Here is a 17,787-nt window from a genome sequence, read left to right on the forward strand (position 1 = left end):
CTTGCTCAAGTGGAAATGTTGGGTTTTCTGTATTATTCTTTTATATTCTGTAAGGTCTTAAACCTTACATTGTAAAGTGCTTTGAGATAACCTTTGTTGTGGTTTGGCACTATATAAATAAACTGATTTGACTTGAGTTGAAGTGAAGGCGTACTCTGACTGGTCAGCAGATATCTGCAATGCAGGGTGCTTTCTGACATCATCATAGTTATTCTTAAGCGTTTCTCATGCTGACCCCTGTCCACCAAAACAATAACACCACCAGTTTGGAGCAATTATTTTATTAATCCTTATCCAGTAATGTATATATCTTCATAAGGAATTTTAGCACTGAGCCAGGTCTCTGTAAAGAAGAAAATGATAGATCACGATTTTCTGATTGATGAGATGAGATGACATCTTCGTCATCAGTCTGTGAGTTAAATAGAAGTGGATATATTTTAAAGGCGAAGCAGCTGAATATGAGTTAGACAGTTCAAAGGATTAACTGGATCAGGTGGTACAGAACAGTCACATGTAAGAGAGGTGGTGTCAATAAATGTTAAAATGAACGTCACTGTTGATTACCTCACGGTGCCTTGGACTATCTCAGGCAGACTGATAATCATTTTGCAGCTTAGCAAGGGCATAGCCAGTTTTCATCCATCAGGTTTTAATAGCCCTTTATGATCTCAGAACTAGCCAGGATGACCATCAGTGACATGTTGTCCGCTTTGTGCATGCTGTTTAGGTTCTGGATGTGTTGTGTTCGCTGTGTGTATGTCATGGCGTAGCTGTGCGCTCCAACCAGCACCTCATCTGTGACAACTTGCTGCCAGGAAGAGATCTGTTACTGCAGACCCGCCTGATCAACCACGTAAGCAGGTATACACGCACACACACACACACACACACACACACACACACACACACACACACACACAAACACAAACACACAGTGAATCGAATTTTGTGATGATCATAGCATTTACAACAATCAGATGTTTTACAGTGTTCACTGTGCTTCCCTCTCCAACAGTCTGAAATGTTCTTATATGATTTAATTTTATTTGGTTTGACAGTCATACAAAACAATAAAGAAATTTGGGGGTTGACTGTGCCACATATTAAATATGTTTCCTCTTTCTCCCAACAGCATGCGTCCTAATATCTTCCTTGGTGTCAGCGACGGCTCCGCTCAGTACAGGAAGTGGTACTACGAGCTGATTGTTGACCAAGTGTTGCCATTTGTCACAGCAGAGGCCACTCACCTCAGGGTGGGCTGGGCAAATACCAACGGCTATGCACCCTACCCCAGTGGGGGGGAAGGGTGGGGAGGCAATGGTGTAGGAGATGACCTCTACTCTTATGGCTTTGATGGACTCCATCTGTGGTCAGGTGAGCTGTGCGTTAAATTGTGCTAAATAAATGTTACATTAAGTTCTTTTATTGCGAATGAATCAAAATTCACATGTTGCAGGCTCAAACTCAAACCAAGCCACCCTCACTGTCTTTCTACCAAACTCTTGCAGGCTGCATTGCTCGAACTGTGAGCTCCCCTAACCAGCATCTCTTGAGGGCAGAGGATGTGGTGAGCTGCTGCCTGGATCTCAGTGTTCCCAGCATCTCCTTCAGGATCAACGGTCAGCCAGTTCAGGGCATGTTCGAGAACTTCAACTCTGACGGCCTCTTCTTCCCTGTAGCCAGCTTTTCTGCCGGAGTCAAGTCAGTGCTTCACTGGAGCCAGTTCACACAAATGAACATTTTGTTATTGTCAGTTGATTTAACATCACTACGGTTAGACCCTCAAGCACAATTCCAACATTAGGTCCTTTAGGTCAGCATTTTCAGAAATCACAATGGGAAATGATTGTAACTATAAATATGTAATTATACATAAATTTTGTTATTATGAATCCTGTGCAGTCACAACCTTTTCAGCTGACTGGACAGCTGGACAACTTTATCTACTGTAGAACATGTGTAGTGTGCTTTTCAGGATGACACAAGTTTGAGGAATAAAAATATTTGCATAGTTTACAGTCCTTAATATACAGCTTAATATAAAGATGGCATTAATCAAAACGTTATGGCACTTCTGGCGTTTGGTTTTAGGTTTTTGACTTTTAAAATAATTGTAACAAGTGCTACCATTTTTCTGAAATCTCAACAAACACCCTAAGAAAAGAAAACTGACAAAACATCCCTAACTCAGGTTCTCCTTATTAGCTTTTTCTCTAAGTTTTCAACTCCTGAGGTTGCATATCAATGGCTCCATCTCCACGACAACTGACAACTTTATCCATTAAAGTTAGTGTGTTTTGGTTGAAATCTCAGGAATGGATGTTTACAGTTACAACACAAGGTCTAATAGAAACAGAGTGGGTTTGCTGTTGTGGTTCCCTATGAAGTATCTGTTAACTTTAGCATTAGAAAAAAAAAATCCATGTTTTACTCTGATATATTAATCACAATGACTTTATAAATTAATCAAACATTTTTCAGACAGCCATATTTTTTTATACTCCTGTTATATCTGACTTTGCAGGGTGCGTTTCCTCCTTGGGGGACGTCATGGAGAGTTTAAGTTCCTTCCTCCTCCAGGTTATGCTCCTTGTTATGAGGCGGTGTTGCCCAGAGAGAAACTAAAGCTGGAAGCCTGTCAGGACCAGACAGCAGCCAGAGACTTGCTGGGACCAACTGTCACCTTGAGCCAGGCAGCATTCACACCAACACCTGTGGACACCAGCCAGGTAGAAACCACTGTTAAAGCTTTCAGGATTTTAAGGGGCTTCTTTAATGGAGATCTAGTCTGTTCATTTTTGATTAAACTAGTTATCATAAATACAGAAACAAATTATGGCATGTATGATTTTGCAAAAGAAACAAGAATGATGACTGAAATCTGAGTCATGGTAAAAAGACTTTAATGCTACATAGCTGGCACCAACATGTTTCAGGCAGAAACACAGGTGCTGAAAGAAACTTAAGAAACAGACAACAGCAGGTTTTTTGTCTGTCTTGCAAATTGCAAATTTACTTAGCTCCAAGTACTGTTTGTGTAATTTATAGCCTCCAACCAAAAAACATTTTTCGTCTTGATGACATATTCTTCTGAAACTGACCTTGTGGTGTGCTGTTTTTAAGTTTTCTACCCTGATTGGGGGAAATATGGAGTCAGACGTGTGACAATAAGAAGTCTTTTTCATCATTATACTTCAAGACTCAGAGTGACTTGACTGAACTTTGGATCCAAAGAAAACCTATGTTCTCTGAAGAATATTCTCTTTGTGTTTGTGATTGTAGATTGTGCTCCCTCCTCACCTAGAGAGGATCAGGGAGAAGCTTGCAGAAAACATTCATGAGCTGTGGGTGATGAACAAGATAGAACTGGGCTGGACGTATGGAGCAGTGAGTACTATTCATGAAACACTAATTTCACTATGCATCCAAGTAGCTTCTTCAGTCTGAGGATAGTTGGTGACAGACCACAAATGTATATCCTCTAGGTTGGTTTCGACCGAATAGTCTTATTAGGTGAAATAATGGAAGGGAAGGGTGTGAAAAAATGTAATAGTCACACCTCTGACAACCCCTCCTACCCCTTAAAGTGGGCCGTTATGTGTAGCCAACCCAGTGGAGGTGTTAATTGGGCCTGATTTATCTAAGGATGGATGAAAGGGCAGCACGATAAATAGAAGACAGGTTGTGTGTAAGGCCTTCACCTATGTTGAGTGAGTTGGTGTTTATTTGCACAAACTAAACCACTTGTCTTCCCTGACTAATATGTGAAAATCATTGTCCTCAAACGAGTGTCCTTTGTCCTTCAAATGAAGAAGATGGGCAAACAACTCCTGCCGATCTTTCTAGAGTTGCTGGAGGAACTTACCATCTCCTGGTGCAGCAAACCATATAGAGAAAAAGCAGGCAGTTCCATGCTTGATTGTGAGTGGATGGAGAGAACATACCTGTATTTCATCCTCCCGAATCTCTCCACCCTGTCAACCAAAGAGAAGCATGACCTCCTAGACACCCCCATAACACCCGAAGGCATGTTTGGGGTCGTTGTCCCCTCCATGCAAATGAGCTGATTAAGCTGATTTAGGTCCTGAGGTGCTGCTCTTCCTGTACTGTGCCACCATCTGTGACAACAGAGGATTTATCTTCTCCCTTGAATATGGGGCATGTTGTAATTAGTGGACTGACACCCGCTCTGGCTTTTTTGATTGACTGTTGTAATGTCTGCTTTCACATAGAGGATTAGCTGGTACTTCTGCTCAGACCTTTGTTGCCTCCTCTCACTCTGGGTGGTGGTCATTTTGTTGCACTTTCATCTATGCTGCCATGAGGTAAACATAGTAGCTACTGTAAGTTGTAAGTTGTGTACACTGAAATGTAAATGAATGTGAATTACATGTTGCTCTTAGCAACCCAGACTGCAGTTGTGGCAGTCGGTAGTAGCCTTGTACCAATGTCAGTTCAAGAAGGGTAGGTTGGGAGACGTGCACTTATTTAGAATTGCAATTCTACACATTGGTTCTATACTGGAGCACAAGATTATTTTTATCCAAGCACTTTTGTGTAGGCAGCTTAATGTGGTTGGTTATGGTGAAGCAAACTTTTTAACATACTGCTCATTGTATAATAATTTAACCTTAAATGATAGATGAGTATAACATTAAAATAATAAATCTCTGCAACCACAAGGTCTATTTGAATACTTGGTATCATAGTAAAGGAAGCACTTGGGCTATGGGTTGCTGGTGAAAAGTAATTAAAGATGGCACACAGCTGGGGTGCAAACTCACCGGGTGCTTTGTTCACGGTGGGCACAGTTTTCTGAGAGATCTGCTCAGATTAACTTGTCATCCACTCCCAGTTGGCTCCACTATCCCCTAGCCACACCAGGTTAGCTATAGCACTGTTATACCATATATAAGAGAAGCAGAGACACGGTTCAGGAGGAGGATCCTCCATGTCTATATGCACTTTTCACTTTTTCACAAAATTAAAGTTGTCCTAACTGTCGTAGCCAGGTAGTGTGCTGTGGGCACAGTTAAAAAAGACATAAAAACATTGTTGCAAAACTATTTTGTCAATCATTTTCCACAGGGAGTGACCCCTTTGTCATGTTTGGACGATCTTGATACAGGCATATTGGCTCGCCCATGAATGATGCAGAGCGAGTTATACTGCTCTCCCATACATCGAGAGGGAGCCGTGACTCCATGTATGACAGACTAGCTTGTCAGCCCTGTGTCACCAAGACAGCCAACTGTTCACAATGCACAAACTCAGAATGGGGTTTACAAACCCTGAGCAGAGGTTACAGGCTTTAGTTTGCTGTAACTCCATCTCAGTTCAAGGCAATAATTCAGTTACAAGCTGCCTGCAAAGTCGCTCGCTTCTTACAGGAAAGGAGAATGCATCGCTACTGGAGAAAAGAGCGATCAGAATTGTCCTCTTTGACACAGCTCTATGTATTGGCTGTGGTTCAATAGGTAGAGCAGTTTTCTACCAATCATAGGATCGGTGGTTCGATTCCCAGCTCTTTCTGTCACATGCCAAAGTGTCCTTGCGCAAGATACTAAACCCCAAGTTGCCCCCGGTGAGTCAGATCAGCTGCATAGCAGCTCTACCATCTGTGTGTGTATGCTTTTTAGTGCGAATTGGTGAATGCAATGCAGTGTAAAAGCAGTTTGAGTACCAATTAGGTAGAAAAGCGCTTTATTAGTGCAGACCATTTACATCTATTCAAGATATTTCCTGGTTCCCTAGAAGGAGGGGCACAGCATGTGTGCGATTCTAGATCTCAGGGCTTTAAACATTCACCTGAGAAAGTACAAGGTTAGGATGTTGACACACACATCTGTGCTGTGTTTCCTGTGCCCAGGGGATTGGTTTACATCAATCGACCTTAAGGATGCTTATATTTACATTACTATACCCCCGCACAGGAAATGTCACCTCTGCACAGAGGCAGCAGTGAGGCTGCTGGAACAGTGAGGCATCTGAGTGGCCACGTACACATATGGCTGGCTAATTGTTGTGTCCTCCTGCCAGGGGGCAGCAGACCACACAATATTACGTATGGAACACTTTTTGAATCTGGGTTTCAAAATAAATGTAGACAAGAGTGTTCTTCTTTCAACTCAGACCATCTCTTCTATAGGTCTTTTCATAGTCTCAGCTCAGGCCAGAGTGAGGCTGACTGGCACCCTCACATGGGTTCCTTTCACATAAATTACCTGATTACCAGTACATCTGGTCCTGAAACAATTCCTGTCTTTTCTGAGGGGAGACAGGTTCGTGTTGACCTCTGCTGGTCCAGAAGATTGATCATTTAGAGCTCTTGCAGATTATATTCTTCAACAGTACAAACCACCACTGCTGAAATCCAGGTCACAGGTTACAGTCATGTAGGCGATATTGTTCTTAATGTTTCCCAGAAATCCTGGATCCCACTGGAACCTGTTCCTCTTGTTGATTAAGACAACAGGTGGGAGAGTCATGAGCCATGTGCCCACATTCTCCTGACTCAGCCTTCCAACTCAAAGTAATTTCATTTTCCTGCTCAAGCACAGCCCCAGGTTGGTCATTACTTGATCACATCCCAAAGGGTGAATAGTGAAACCTAGTTAGACGACTGAGCTCTCAAACAATCCCTACCATAGTTCTCTGACTACGCACATCCAGGCTCTCTGGTTCTTGCTGTCCTGATCAAAAGTTGTCAACGGATTCCATTTCTGCCCCCTAACTTTGTGTGTGTGTTTCAGGTGCGAGATGACAACAAACGGCAGCACCCCTGTTTAGTGGAGTTCTCCAAACTTCCTGAGCAGGAACGAAGCTACAACCTACAGATGTCTATGGAAACGCTCAAGTAATTCTGCAAAACATTTGCAGTTCAAATGTTTACATTAATTATACACTAAAACTCAGTTTCCTTATGTTTCACTCTACTATACAAGTAAATACAGGTGCATTTATGGTGGTACATCCACATGTTTTCAGCAGTGTGTCTACCTGTGTGTTACAGAACTCTCCTGGCTTTAGGTTGTCATGTTGGCCTAGCAGATGAACACGCTGTGGAGAAAGTCAAGAGCATGAAACTGTCATTGACGTAAGTCACCTCAGATAAGGCCAATACTAAGGATGATACAAACATTTAATGAATAGGACAGAAGAACAAGATTGTTAAGTAGTGGACTTGCTAGTAATTTTGTACGTCAATTCTATGTGTCCAGCTATGAATTGACCAGTGGTTATAAACCCGCTCCTTTGGACCTGAGTCATATCAAACTGACTCCCACCCAGGAAGCCATGGTGGACAAACTGGCTGAGAATGCACACAACGTCTGGGCAAGAGATCGCATCCGCCAGGGCTGGACTTATGGCATCCAACAGGTATCCTTAAGGCCAGTGACCAAGTCGTAGGGAGGTGTAGATCAGTGCGATTACATGCACTCAAGTAGTCAGGTTAGTTTCCACTAATGGCAACTAAGCTCACAGACAGCTATACGGGTCGTCTGTTAACTGTAAAGCAGGTAACCAAGCTTTCTGGACAAGCAGAGAGAGCTCACAGTATCTCATTAGGAGTAGTAACAATGTAGTAAAATGAGTGGGCGGAGCATCAAGCATGGCTCAACCTGTGTAATGTATTGTCATTGGAGCTTCCATAGTTGGTCATGTCGAGTTATCAAAGAACAATTATGGGATTATGTTAAGGTAAACACAGTTCTATCCATACTTAAAGAAATGTCTCACAGTATGAAAGTATGTGGTAGTGCAGGAATACAGTATTACAATACAGTAGACTTTCTCCACCCAATATTGAATTAATAAGTTGTTTCTTTTGTATTCTTCTGTTAGGATGTGAAGAATCGTAGGAATCCACGTCTTGTTCCCTACACCCTGCTGGATGAGAGAACCAAGAAGTCTAACAAAGACAGTCTTAGAGAGGCCGTGAGGACTCTGCTGGGATATGGATACAACCTGGAAGCTCCTGACCAGGACCATGGTACAATACCAGCCCATTGCTTCATTCACTGACTTGTCATTTTTAAGGATTTTTCCATATTTTGTACAATACGTATGGCAGAAATGACCACTGTGTTACAAAAAAGTACAGAATGTAATACGTTATTCTGCCTTCCACCCTCTGTCTTATCCAGCAGCTCAATCTGACCTGAGCAACATGTCTGCTGAGAGGTTCCGCATTTTCAGAGCAGAAAAAACCTACTGTGTTAATGCTGGGAAGTGGTACTTTGAGCTAGAGGTAAGATGAGAGATGATATGATGGTTCTGCTTTGAAATATATCAGCTGTTACATAGATACATTTACCATAACGATTGTTTATAATAGTGTAATAATACTATAATATACTACCAAAAATATGTAATTTGGCAGAGTATTTTAAACTGGCAATATGTGCCAATGTTCAATGTTACCAGAACCTCAGACTGCAGGGTTCTGGATTTGAACCTGTCCCTTCCTGTCCTTCAGGTTCTGACAGCAGGAGAGATGAGGGTGGGCTGGGCAAGGCCAGGATGCCTCCCAGACCAGGAACTTGGGTCTGATGACCAGGCCTTTGTGTTTGATGGTTTCAAGGTGTCTACATTTTATTTGCTTAAGCTGTTTTTCAGTATATATCATTGAAATATAGAATACCCTCTGTCTGTGCCTAGTGTTGTAAACGATTTTACTTATAGAGAGCACTGTCAAAATCTGTGGTCATAAATGGAGAATATTTTTATCCTAGGTGCAGCGCTGGCACCAGGGCAATGAGCACTTTGGGCGTGCCTGGCAGACGGGGGATGTGGTGGGGTGCATGGTGGATCTGAATGAACACACCATGATGTTCACACTCAATGGAGAAGTGCTGCTAGATGACTCTGGCTCTGAACTGGCCTTTAAGGACTTTGAAGTTGGTGAAGGTCAGAGCTGTGTTGCTGACAAGCACAACACTTCTGTAACTAGAAACACAACTCACTTTTAAGCCTACAAATAAATTCTAAGAGCTATTTATCATACTAAAGGACATTTCCACACCCTTTTTTGTCAATCAAAAGTTATTAAAAAAAAAAAAAAAATTCACTGCCTCGTTACTCACCAGTGAGTAGTGTTGATTTTGATTTTACACTTGATTTTAGTATGTGATTTCTTCTGTCTGTTCTAGGGTTTATTCCAGTATGCAGTCTAGGCGTGTGTCAGGTGGGGCAGATGAACTTTGGTAAAGATGTCAGCTCTCTCAAATACTTCACCATCTGTGGCCTGCAGGAAGGCTACGAGCCGTTTGCTGTCAACATGAACCGAGATGTCACCATGTGGCTCAGCAAGAGGCTGCCTCAGTTTGTACCTGTCCCCCCCAAACACCAGCACATACAGGTAAGCACAAGCATGCTGTACTCACTTAAAGGTTGACTTCACCATTTTTCATCTTGCTTTCTATGGTTCTAGTTCGAGTAAATTTTTATAAGTGGTATTAAACCTTCCACTTTCCTTCTGTCTAATCATATCTCTCTGCTTCTAGCTGAAAAACTCCAGCTAGAACCATTTTTTAATTTATTCTTATGTACTCCCCAAATTAGAACAATAGCAAGACATTTTAAAATTGGTGAAATCACCCTTTAACACTATGCACAATAGCTTGTACCTGGAAGGATCTGTTGTATCATAAATTCTTGGATAAAGCTTTTAGAGGTAGTAAACTGAAAGTGAAGTTACGTTCTCAGACATTGGACATTTGAAAATGTGCTTAGAGCAAATAAGAACAAATTAAATTTGTTTTTTCTTTCCTCTTTTCAGGTGACAAGGATAGATGGGACTGTTGAGTCGTGTCCATGCCTAAAGGTCACTCAGAGGTCATTTGGCTCCCAGAACAGTTCTACCGACCTTACCTTTTACAGACTAAGTATGCCCATAGAGTGCGCAGAGTCTTTTTCCAGATCCCAGCATAATGGCAGCCTGTTCTCACCAAAAAGGGTAACAGACACACACACGTACACACACAAATATATTATTTTTTTCTTATTTCATAGAATAAGACTTTTTCTTTCTGTGGTCAAAAACAACATAAACTTAAATTTACACTTTTATTCTGCTTTGTTTTAATTTAGTCAATTACAGTAGTAGTCAAAAACAAAACAGTGGCTTCGTTTTGGTTTGTTTCTAGCTGATCATTATGAAGCTGTGACCACACGTGGCGTTGAGTGGTCTTGAATACATTTTACTTTGTACAGTACTAATGTTTCTTGGCATAAATGTAATTTGGCCTACAACAGGTAAAAAAGGTGAATATTCTGACTTTAAAAGCTGCACATTTCTTACATTTTCAGGCACAATATGGTTACAGTTTCTGAGGAGCTCTCACATTGCTAGGACAGTGCACTTTCTGGGCTCTCAGGGCCACATTCTGTTTCCTCATGAAAGTCTGAATTTTACAAAAATGTTGACAAGAAAAACTGTGTGTGATGCTCACAGCTGTGTCTAATTAAATAACTATCACACAGCAGCAGGATCTATTGGAAAGTCTCTCCATGTGAGACAATAGCAGTGGTTTTATTATTATTTCTAATTATTAATTATCCTTAGGGATCCTGTACTTTTCTCTACTTCATAGACATTAAGCTCACGCATTCTGTGCAAATCTCTGGAATACCTTTGCACATGACATTGCTTTGTATTTGAATTTACTGGCTGGTGGTTTCTCCTTGTGGTTGTACAGTGTCTATAAAAAGTATTCACCCCCTTGGATGTTTCATCCTTTTATTGACATTATAAATCAGTCATGGTCAAGAAAAGTTGGCATCTTGACAAAAAATGTCAGAAAAATACCTCATTAATGTCAAAGTGAAAACAGGTTTCTACAAAGTAATGTTAATTAAATAAAAATATGTAAGGTGAAATCAGTGTTTGCACTAATATTCACCCCCTTCAGGTCAGTATTTAGTAGATGCACCTTTGACTGTACGGACAGCATGGAGTCTGTGTGAATAGGTCTTATATAGGCTCTGGCCGCTGAAATTTTATGCCAGTCTTTGTAAAACTGCACAAGCTCTGTCAAAACTTTATTTAAACAATTTCAATTGGAATTAATAAAGTTTTTTGAATCTTAAATATCTAAAGTGAACCTAAGTAAAACTTGCTATGAGAATTATCTAGGTTGTTCCTTGTTTGCTCAAAGTCCTGAATAAATATGGCTGACTAACTTCTCACATTCATCTGTATATGTAAGTTACAGTGTTAGGTATTTGGTTGAGAATACATGTGGTGTGTTCACTGTTTGTTTCTGTAGGAACTAGAGGAATTTGAAACTGTATCAGACTTCGAGGTTCTGATAAAGTCGTCTCATGGTCACAATGGTCCCAGTGGACCTGAGAGAGATGAATTCAACAACCACAAAGATTATAATCAGGAGAAGCCATCTAAGCTCAAACAACGGTAAACCTTCTATCTCCTCATGTACAGATGACATTTTTTAAATTTAAGTGGTTGTGAACAGTAAACAGTCAGCAGTTCAACGGAAGTTTCCAATATGTGTATATGCACACTAATCTTTTTGACCTTTTTGTCACTGTGTTGGTTGATCATTATTTCCTAACCTAAACCCTCTACCAGGTTCTTGTTGAAGAGAAACAAGCCAGACAACAGCTTTCCCTCATCTGCTCGTCTGTCAGAGGAAGTGATGGCTGACGACAGAGATGACTATGAATTCCTCATGCAAGCCTCTACTGTAAGGCAACACACACACAAAAATGTGTTGGGGAAACCCTTTAAGAATCAACATCAAGAACACTGCAATTAATCTTGATAGACTAATTTGCACCTCTGTCTCTGTCCAGCACTACTACTCAGTGAGAATCTTCCCTGGTCAGGAGCCCAGCAGCGTGTGGGTTGGCTGGGTAACCTCTGACTTCCATCAGTATGACCCAGCCTTTGAACTGCACAAGGTTCGAACTGTCACTGTTACCCTGGGAGATGAGAAGGGCAAAGTTCATGAGAGGTTAGTCTAATTCCAGCCAAGCAATAGATTGGAGGAACTTCTTCTGTTATTGTCATTTTATGCTGTGGGTTTTCACTCCATCTTAAAGCTACCCTGTGATTTTCGGTGATTAACTAATTACTTGTTTTCCACTATAAAGCACAGTAACTGTTACATGGTGTGTTTGTGTTTCTCCAGTATAAAGTACAGTAACTGTTACATGGTGTGTTTGTGTGTTTCTTCAGTATAAAGCACAGTAACTGTTACATGGTGTGTTTGTGTGTTTCTTCAGTATAAAGCACAGTAGCTGTTACATGGTGTGTTTGTGTGTTTCTTCAGTATAAAGCACAGTAACTGTTACATGGTGTGTTTGTGTGTTTCTCCAGTATAAAGCACAGTAGCTGTTACATGGTGTGTTTGTGTGTTTCTTCAGTATAAAGCACAGTAGCTGTTACATGGTGTGTTTGTGTGTTTCTCCAGTATAAAGTACAGTAACTGTTACATGGTGTGTTTGTGTGTTTCTTCAGTATAAAGCACAGTAGCTGTTACATGGTGTGTTTGTGTGTTTCTCCAGTATAAAGTACAGTAACTGTTACATGGTGTGTTTGTGTGTTTCTCCAGTATAAAGCGTAGTAACTGTTACATGGTGTGTTTGTGTGTTTCTCCAGTATAAAGCACAGTAACTGTTACATGGTGTGTTTGTGTGTTTCTTCAGTATAAAGCACAGTAACTGTTACATGGTGTGTTTGTGTGTTTCTTCAGTATAAAGCACAGTAGCTGTTACATGGTGTGTTTGTGTTTCTCCAGTATAAAGTACAGTAACTGTTACATGTTGTGTTTGTGTGTTTCTTCAGTATAAAGCACAGTAGCTGTTACATGGTGTGTTTGTGTGTTTCTCCAGTATAAAGCACAGTAACTGTTACATGGTGTGTTTGTGTGTTTCTTCAGTATAAAGTGTAGTAGCTGTTACATGGTGTGTTTGTGTGTTTCTTCAGTATAAAGCACAGTAACTGTTACATGGTGTGTTTGTGTGTTTCGTCAGTATAAAGCACAGTAGCTGTTACATGGTGTGTTTGTGTTTCTCCAGTATAAAGTACAGTAGCTGTTACATGGTGTGTTTGTGTGTTTCTTCAGTATAAAGCACAGTAGCTGTTACATGGTGTGTTTGTGTGTTTCTTCAGTACAAAGCACAGTAGCTGTTACATGGTGTGTTTGTGTGTTTCTTCAGTATAAAGCACAGTAACTGTTACATGGTGTGTTTGTGTGTTTCTTCAGTATAAAGCACAGTAGCTGTTACATGGTGTGTTTGTGTGTTTTCTTCAGTATAAAGCACAGTAACTGTTACATGGTGTGTTTGTGTGTTTCTTCAGTATAAAGCACAGTAACTGTTACATGGTGTGTTTGTGTGTTTCTCCAGTATAAAGTACAGTAGCTGTTACATGGTGTGTTTGTGTGTTTCTTCAGTATAAAGCACAGTAGCTGTTACATGGTGTGTTTGTGTGTTTCTTCAGTATAAAGCACAGTAGCTGTTACATGGTGTGCTTGTGTGTTTCTTCAGTATAAAGCACAGTAACTGTTACATGGTGTGTTTGTGTGTTTCTTCAGTATAAAGCACAGTAACTGTTACATGGTGTGTTTGTGTGTTTCTTCAGTATAAAGCACAGTAACTGTTACATGGTGTGTTTGTGTTTCTCCAGTATAAAGCACAGTAACTGTTACATGGTGTGTTTGTGTGTTTCTTCAGTATAAAGCACAGTAGCTGTTACATGGTGTGTTTGTGTTTCTCCAGTATAAAGTACAGTAGCTGTTACATGGTGTGTTTGTGTGTTTCTTCAGTATAAAGCACAGTAACAGTTACATGGTGTGTTTGTGTTTCTCCAGTATAAAGTACAGTAGCTGTTACATGGTGTGTTTGTGTGTTTCTTCAGTATAAAGCACAGTAACAGTTACATGGTGTGTTTGTGTGTTTCTTCAGTATAAAGTGTAGTAGCTGTTACATGGTGTGTTTGTGTGTTTCTTCAGTATAAAGCACAGTAACTGTTACATGGTGTGTTTGTGTGTTTCTTCAGTATAAAGTACAGTAACTGTTACATGGTGTGTTTGTGTTTCTCCAGTATAAAGTACAGTAGCTGTTACATGGTGTGTTTGTGTGTTTCTTCAGTATAAAGCACAGTAGCTGTTACATGGTGTGTTTGTGTGTTTCGTCAGTATAAAGCACAGTAACTGTTACATGGTGTGTTTGTGTGTTTCTTCAGTATAAAGTACAGTAACTGTTACATGGTGTGTTTGTGTGTTTTCTTCAGTATAAAGTACAGTAACTGTTACATGGTGTGTTTGTGTTTCTCCAGTATAAAGCACAGTAACTGTTACATGGTGTGTTTGTGTTTCTCCAGTATAAAGCACAGTAACTGTTACATGGTGTGTTTGTGTGTTTCTCCAGTATAAAGTACAGTAACTGTTACATGGTGTGTTTGTGTGTTTCTTCAGTATAAAGCACAGTAACTGTTACATGGTGTGTTTGTGTGTTTCGTCAGTATAAAGCACAGTAACTGTTACATGGTGTGTTTGTGTGTTTCTTCAGTATAAAGCACAGTAACTGTTACATGTTGTGTTTGTGTGTTTCTTCAGTATAAAGCACAGTAGCTGTTACATGGTGTGTTTGTGTTTCTCCAGTATAAAGCACAGTAACTGTTACATGGTGTGTTTGTGTGTTTCTTCAGTATAAAGCACAGTAGCTGTTACATGGTGTGTTTGTGTGTTTCGTCAGTATAAAGCACAGTAACTGTTACATGGTGTGTTTGTGTGTTTCTTCAGTATAAAGCACAGTAACTGTTACATGGTGTGTTTGTGTGTTTCTTCAGTATAAAGCACAGTAACTGTTACATGGTGTGTTTGTGTTTCTCCAGTATAAAGCACAGTAACTGTTACATGGTGTGTTTGTGTTTCTCCAGTATAAAGCACAGTAACTGTTACATGGTGTGTTTGTGTTTCTCCTGTATAAAGCACAGTAACTGTTACATGGTGTGTTTGTGTTTCTCCAGTATAAAGCGTAGTAACTGTTACATGGTGTGGGCTGGAGAAAGCAGCAGTCCTGGGCAGGGGAGGAACAACAGTGGCTTAGAGATTTGTTGTCTAGTAGACACAACAAATGGACTGCTGACATTCACTGCCAACGGCAAAGAAATCAGTACATATTACCAGGTAAACATTTGATATATATTCTGATGTGGATATATGACATTGATATATTTGTTATTACAGTTTTTTTTTAGATTCCTGTCCCTCCTGACTCTGTTTATCCCATGTCTGTACTTCCATTCAGCTTGCTTCCTAGATCAAAATGCCTCTTTTTTTGTTATTCATCAATTTTGTTTCTCATATGTCTAATGATCTCAGTATAAAATTCCATCAAACATTATTGGCGTCAAAGCCACCAGCACATTTTCTTTGGGTTGGAAACAGAAATACTATATGTTACAGTGTCCAGAGTTTATTTGGACATTACCGTAAACTAATAGCTTAACAATCCATCCCCTCTAAAGGTGGAGCCCGCTACTAAGCTGTTCCCAGCAGTGTTTGCCAAGGCCACCAGCCCAAATGTCTTCCAGTTTGAATTGGGACGAATAAAGGTAAGAAGTACACTGATACACAAATAATCATGAGTTTCCTGCAGCAGCTTAACATGAAAAGCCTTCCAGAGGCCCTCCATTGGGGAGATTTTAATGTGGAAAATAATCCGTTTGCGTTAACTCCAGCAGCGAGGTTTGTTATATGAATGATGATAATAAACTATGAAAATTAACCAGGTTAAGGATGGAGACCAAAGTTTAGTATTGTTTACTGAAATGGAAACAAAACCTGAAATGAAATTTAAAACATAAATTTGCAGCTGAGAATAGAATGGAAAATGAATTCACTAATGAGGCTATGTAACATAAAATAAAACAGTAAAAGTAAAAGTAAAAAAAGAGCTTTATTGATTTGTTGAAGAGTGCAACTCAAAAACTCATTACCATTCATGTAAACTGTAGCCCTAACAGTACAAATGCAAATCCAAATAAAAAAATAAAACATATTTATAGAATTTATAAAATCAAATTATAATAACATTTCTTTAAAAACTTAAAACCAAAGTGAAACAGACAAACCCAGTATTCTAAATTAAGTGAAACTCAATAGCCTAATAAATAACATTTTTACATTTCAATAAAAGCTAAAAGTAAAATAATATAAAACCCTCACACTCTGTTCTGGTAATTTTAACCTGATTCACTTACTATTCAGTGTTTAACTCACAAACAAACTCATGATTCAAAATGGATTTGAATGATCACGTCTCTCCAAAGTTTTCCACTCGCCTCTTGTTTTTGTCCAAACATGTGTCTGTTTGCTGCTAGAATGTGATGCCTCTGTCAGCTGGGCTGTTCAAGAGTGAGAAGAAGAACCCAGCTCCCCAGTGCCCTCCACGACTTCATGTCCAGTTCCTCAATCCTGTTTTATGGAGTCGTGCTCCTAACCACTTCCTCAGGGTAACAACTCCTGGTGAAATTATGCTGAGCTCCTGATATTAGTTATTGATTACCTGTACAATATTTAAATACCATAAAGTATGGACAGTGTGCATAGGGAACTGTCTGCGGTGCCTCAGAGTGCTGATCATGGACCTGAACCAATTATTCTTTTCAGGTATCAGCATCAAGAGTCAATGACAGACATGGCTGGCTAGTCCAGTGTAATGAGCCTCTGCAATTTATGTCCCTGCACATACCTGAGGAGAACAGGTGGAGTACCACACACACACACACACACACACACACACACACACACACACACACACACACACACACACACACACACACACACACTTAAGTATTAATCGTAAAATTATGGGGTCCTCCTTTTTGTCCCAAAAGCATAGTCAAGTCCTTACAATGTGACTGTAAACCAATTTGTGTCACCACAATATGAGTGTTTTTTCAGTTTTGGTCTCCCTCTTTCTCTGTGCTGTCTAGGTCCATGGATATACTGGAGCTGTCAGAGCAGAGGGGCTTATTAAAGTTTCACTACCATACCCTCAGACTGTACTCTGCAATCTGTGCTCTGGGCAACAATCGAGTAGCACATGCCCTCTGCTCCCATGTAGATGAGGCCCAGCTCCTGCAGGCTATAGAGAATAAATACATGCCAGGTAACATACACACAACATATCCAAAAATACTACTGCATGCCTTTAAACGTAGTTCATACCAGTAAAGCCCTAATGTCCCTAATTCACTTATTCACAACCTCTGTTTATCAAAGTTAGTTGTAAGTGGTCAGTTAAAATTTCAAACATGTAAGGAAGATGTTTCGTTGTGTCAACACATCCCATGTGCAGAGCCACTTTGTTAGTCCCATAGGTGGTTACATAAATGTTTTACAGAATTTCAGTGTGACAAAAAATATGAATACACCTCTTTTAATCATTTATATTGTTATCCTGATTACTCATTTCAGCCTTATATTAGGTTAGTTTTTGTGCTGAAGGTTCTACATTCATTTATAATCATTGACTAACTTCCTATCATCTCCTCGCCCTACCCAACTCCTAGGCCTTGCATACATGAGATTGAGTTACAGTAATCTACAGCATGTTAATGATAATGACTAGGAATGGCCCACAGTGATCCAGAGGATTAGTATTGTTGGTATTGGATAAAATATCATCTCGTCTTTACTGAGTTCCCTGTTAATTCTCAACCTGCTGGTGTTGTAGTGCTGCTTCACAGCTGAGCTCTATTGTGCAGCATTCTGCTGCTTAGGACAGTGACAAGTCAGATGTGATTCA

General features: G+C 40.1%; 1 protein-coding gene across 1 annotated transcript in view; it reads left to right on the forward strand.

Moving 5' to 3' along the window:
• Window positions 1–17,787, forward strand: part of ryr2a (ryanodine receptor 2a (cardiac)) — a 111,117-nt gene that overhangs the window by 37,786 nt on the left and 55,544 nt on the right. Inside the window, 22 exon segments of the mRNA XM_026351828.1 lie at window positions 731–864; window positions 1,136–1,377; window positions 1,512–1,704; window positions 2,528–2,732; window positions 3,286–3,390; window positions 6,756–6,859; window positions 7,016–7,099; window positions 7,224–7,383; window positions 7,849–7,996; window positions 8,151–8,254; window positions 8,483–8,587; window positions 8,739–8,913; window positions 9,156–9,364; window positions 9,785–9,961; window positions 11,274–11,419; window positions 11,597–11,711; window positions 11,821–11,981; window positions 15,002–15,161; window positions 15,503–15,589; window positions 16,358–16,489; window positions 16,647–16,741; window positions 16,973–17,148. Of these exon segments, the coding sequence (XP_026207613.1) occupies window positions 731–864; window positions 1,136–1,377; window positions 1,512–1,704; window positions 2,528–2,732; window positions 3,286–3,390; window positions 6,756–6,859; window positions 7,016–7,099; window positions 7,224–7,383; window positions 7,849–7,996; window positions 8,151–8,254; window positions 8,483–8,587; window positions 8,739–8,913; window positions 9,156–9,364; window positions 9,785–9,961; window positions 11,274–11,419; window positions 11,597–11,711; window positions 11,821–11,981; window positions 15,002–15,161; window positions 15,503–15,589; window positions 16,358–16,489; window positions 16,647–16,741; window positions 16,973–17,148 (3,217 nt within the window).

This window comes from Anabas testudineus, chromosome 19, assembly GCF_900324465.2.
Source record: "Anabas testudineus chromosome 19, fAnaTes1.2, whole genome shotgun sequence".
In the NCBI taxonomy this organism is placed as follows: domain Eukaryota; kingdom Metazoa; phylum Chordata; class Actinopteri; order Anabantiformes; family Anabantidae; genus Anabas; species Anabas testudineus.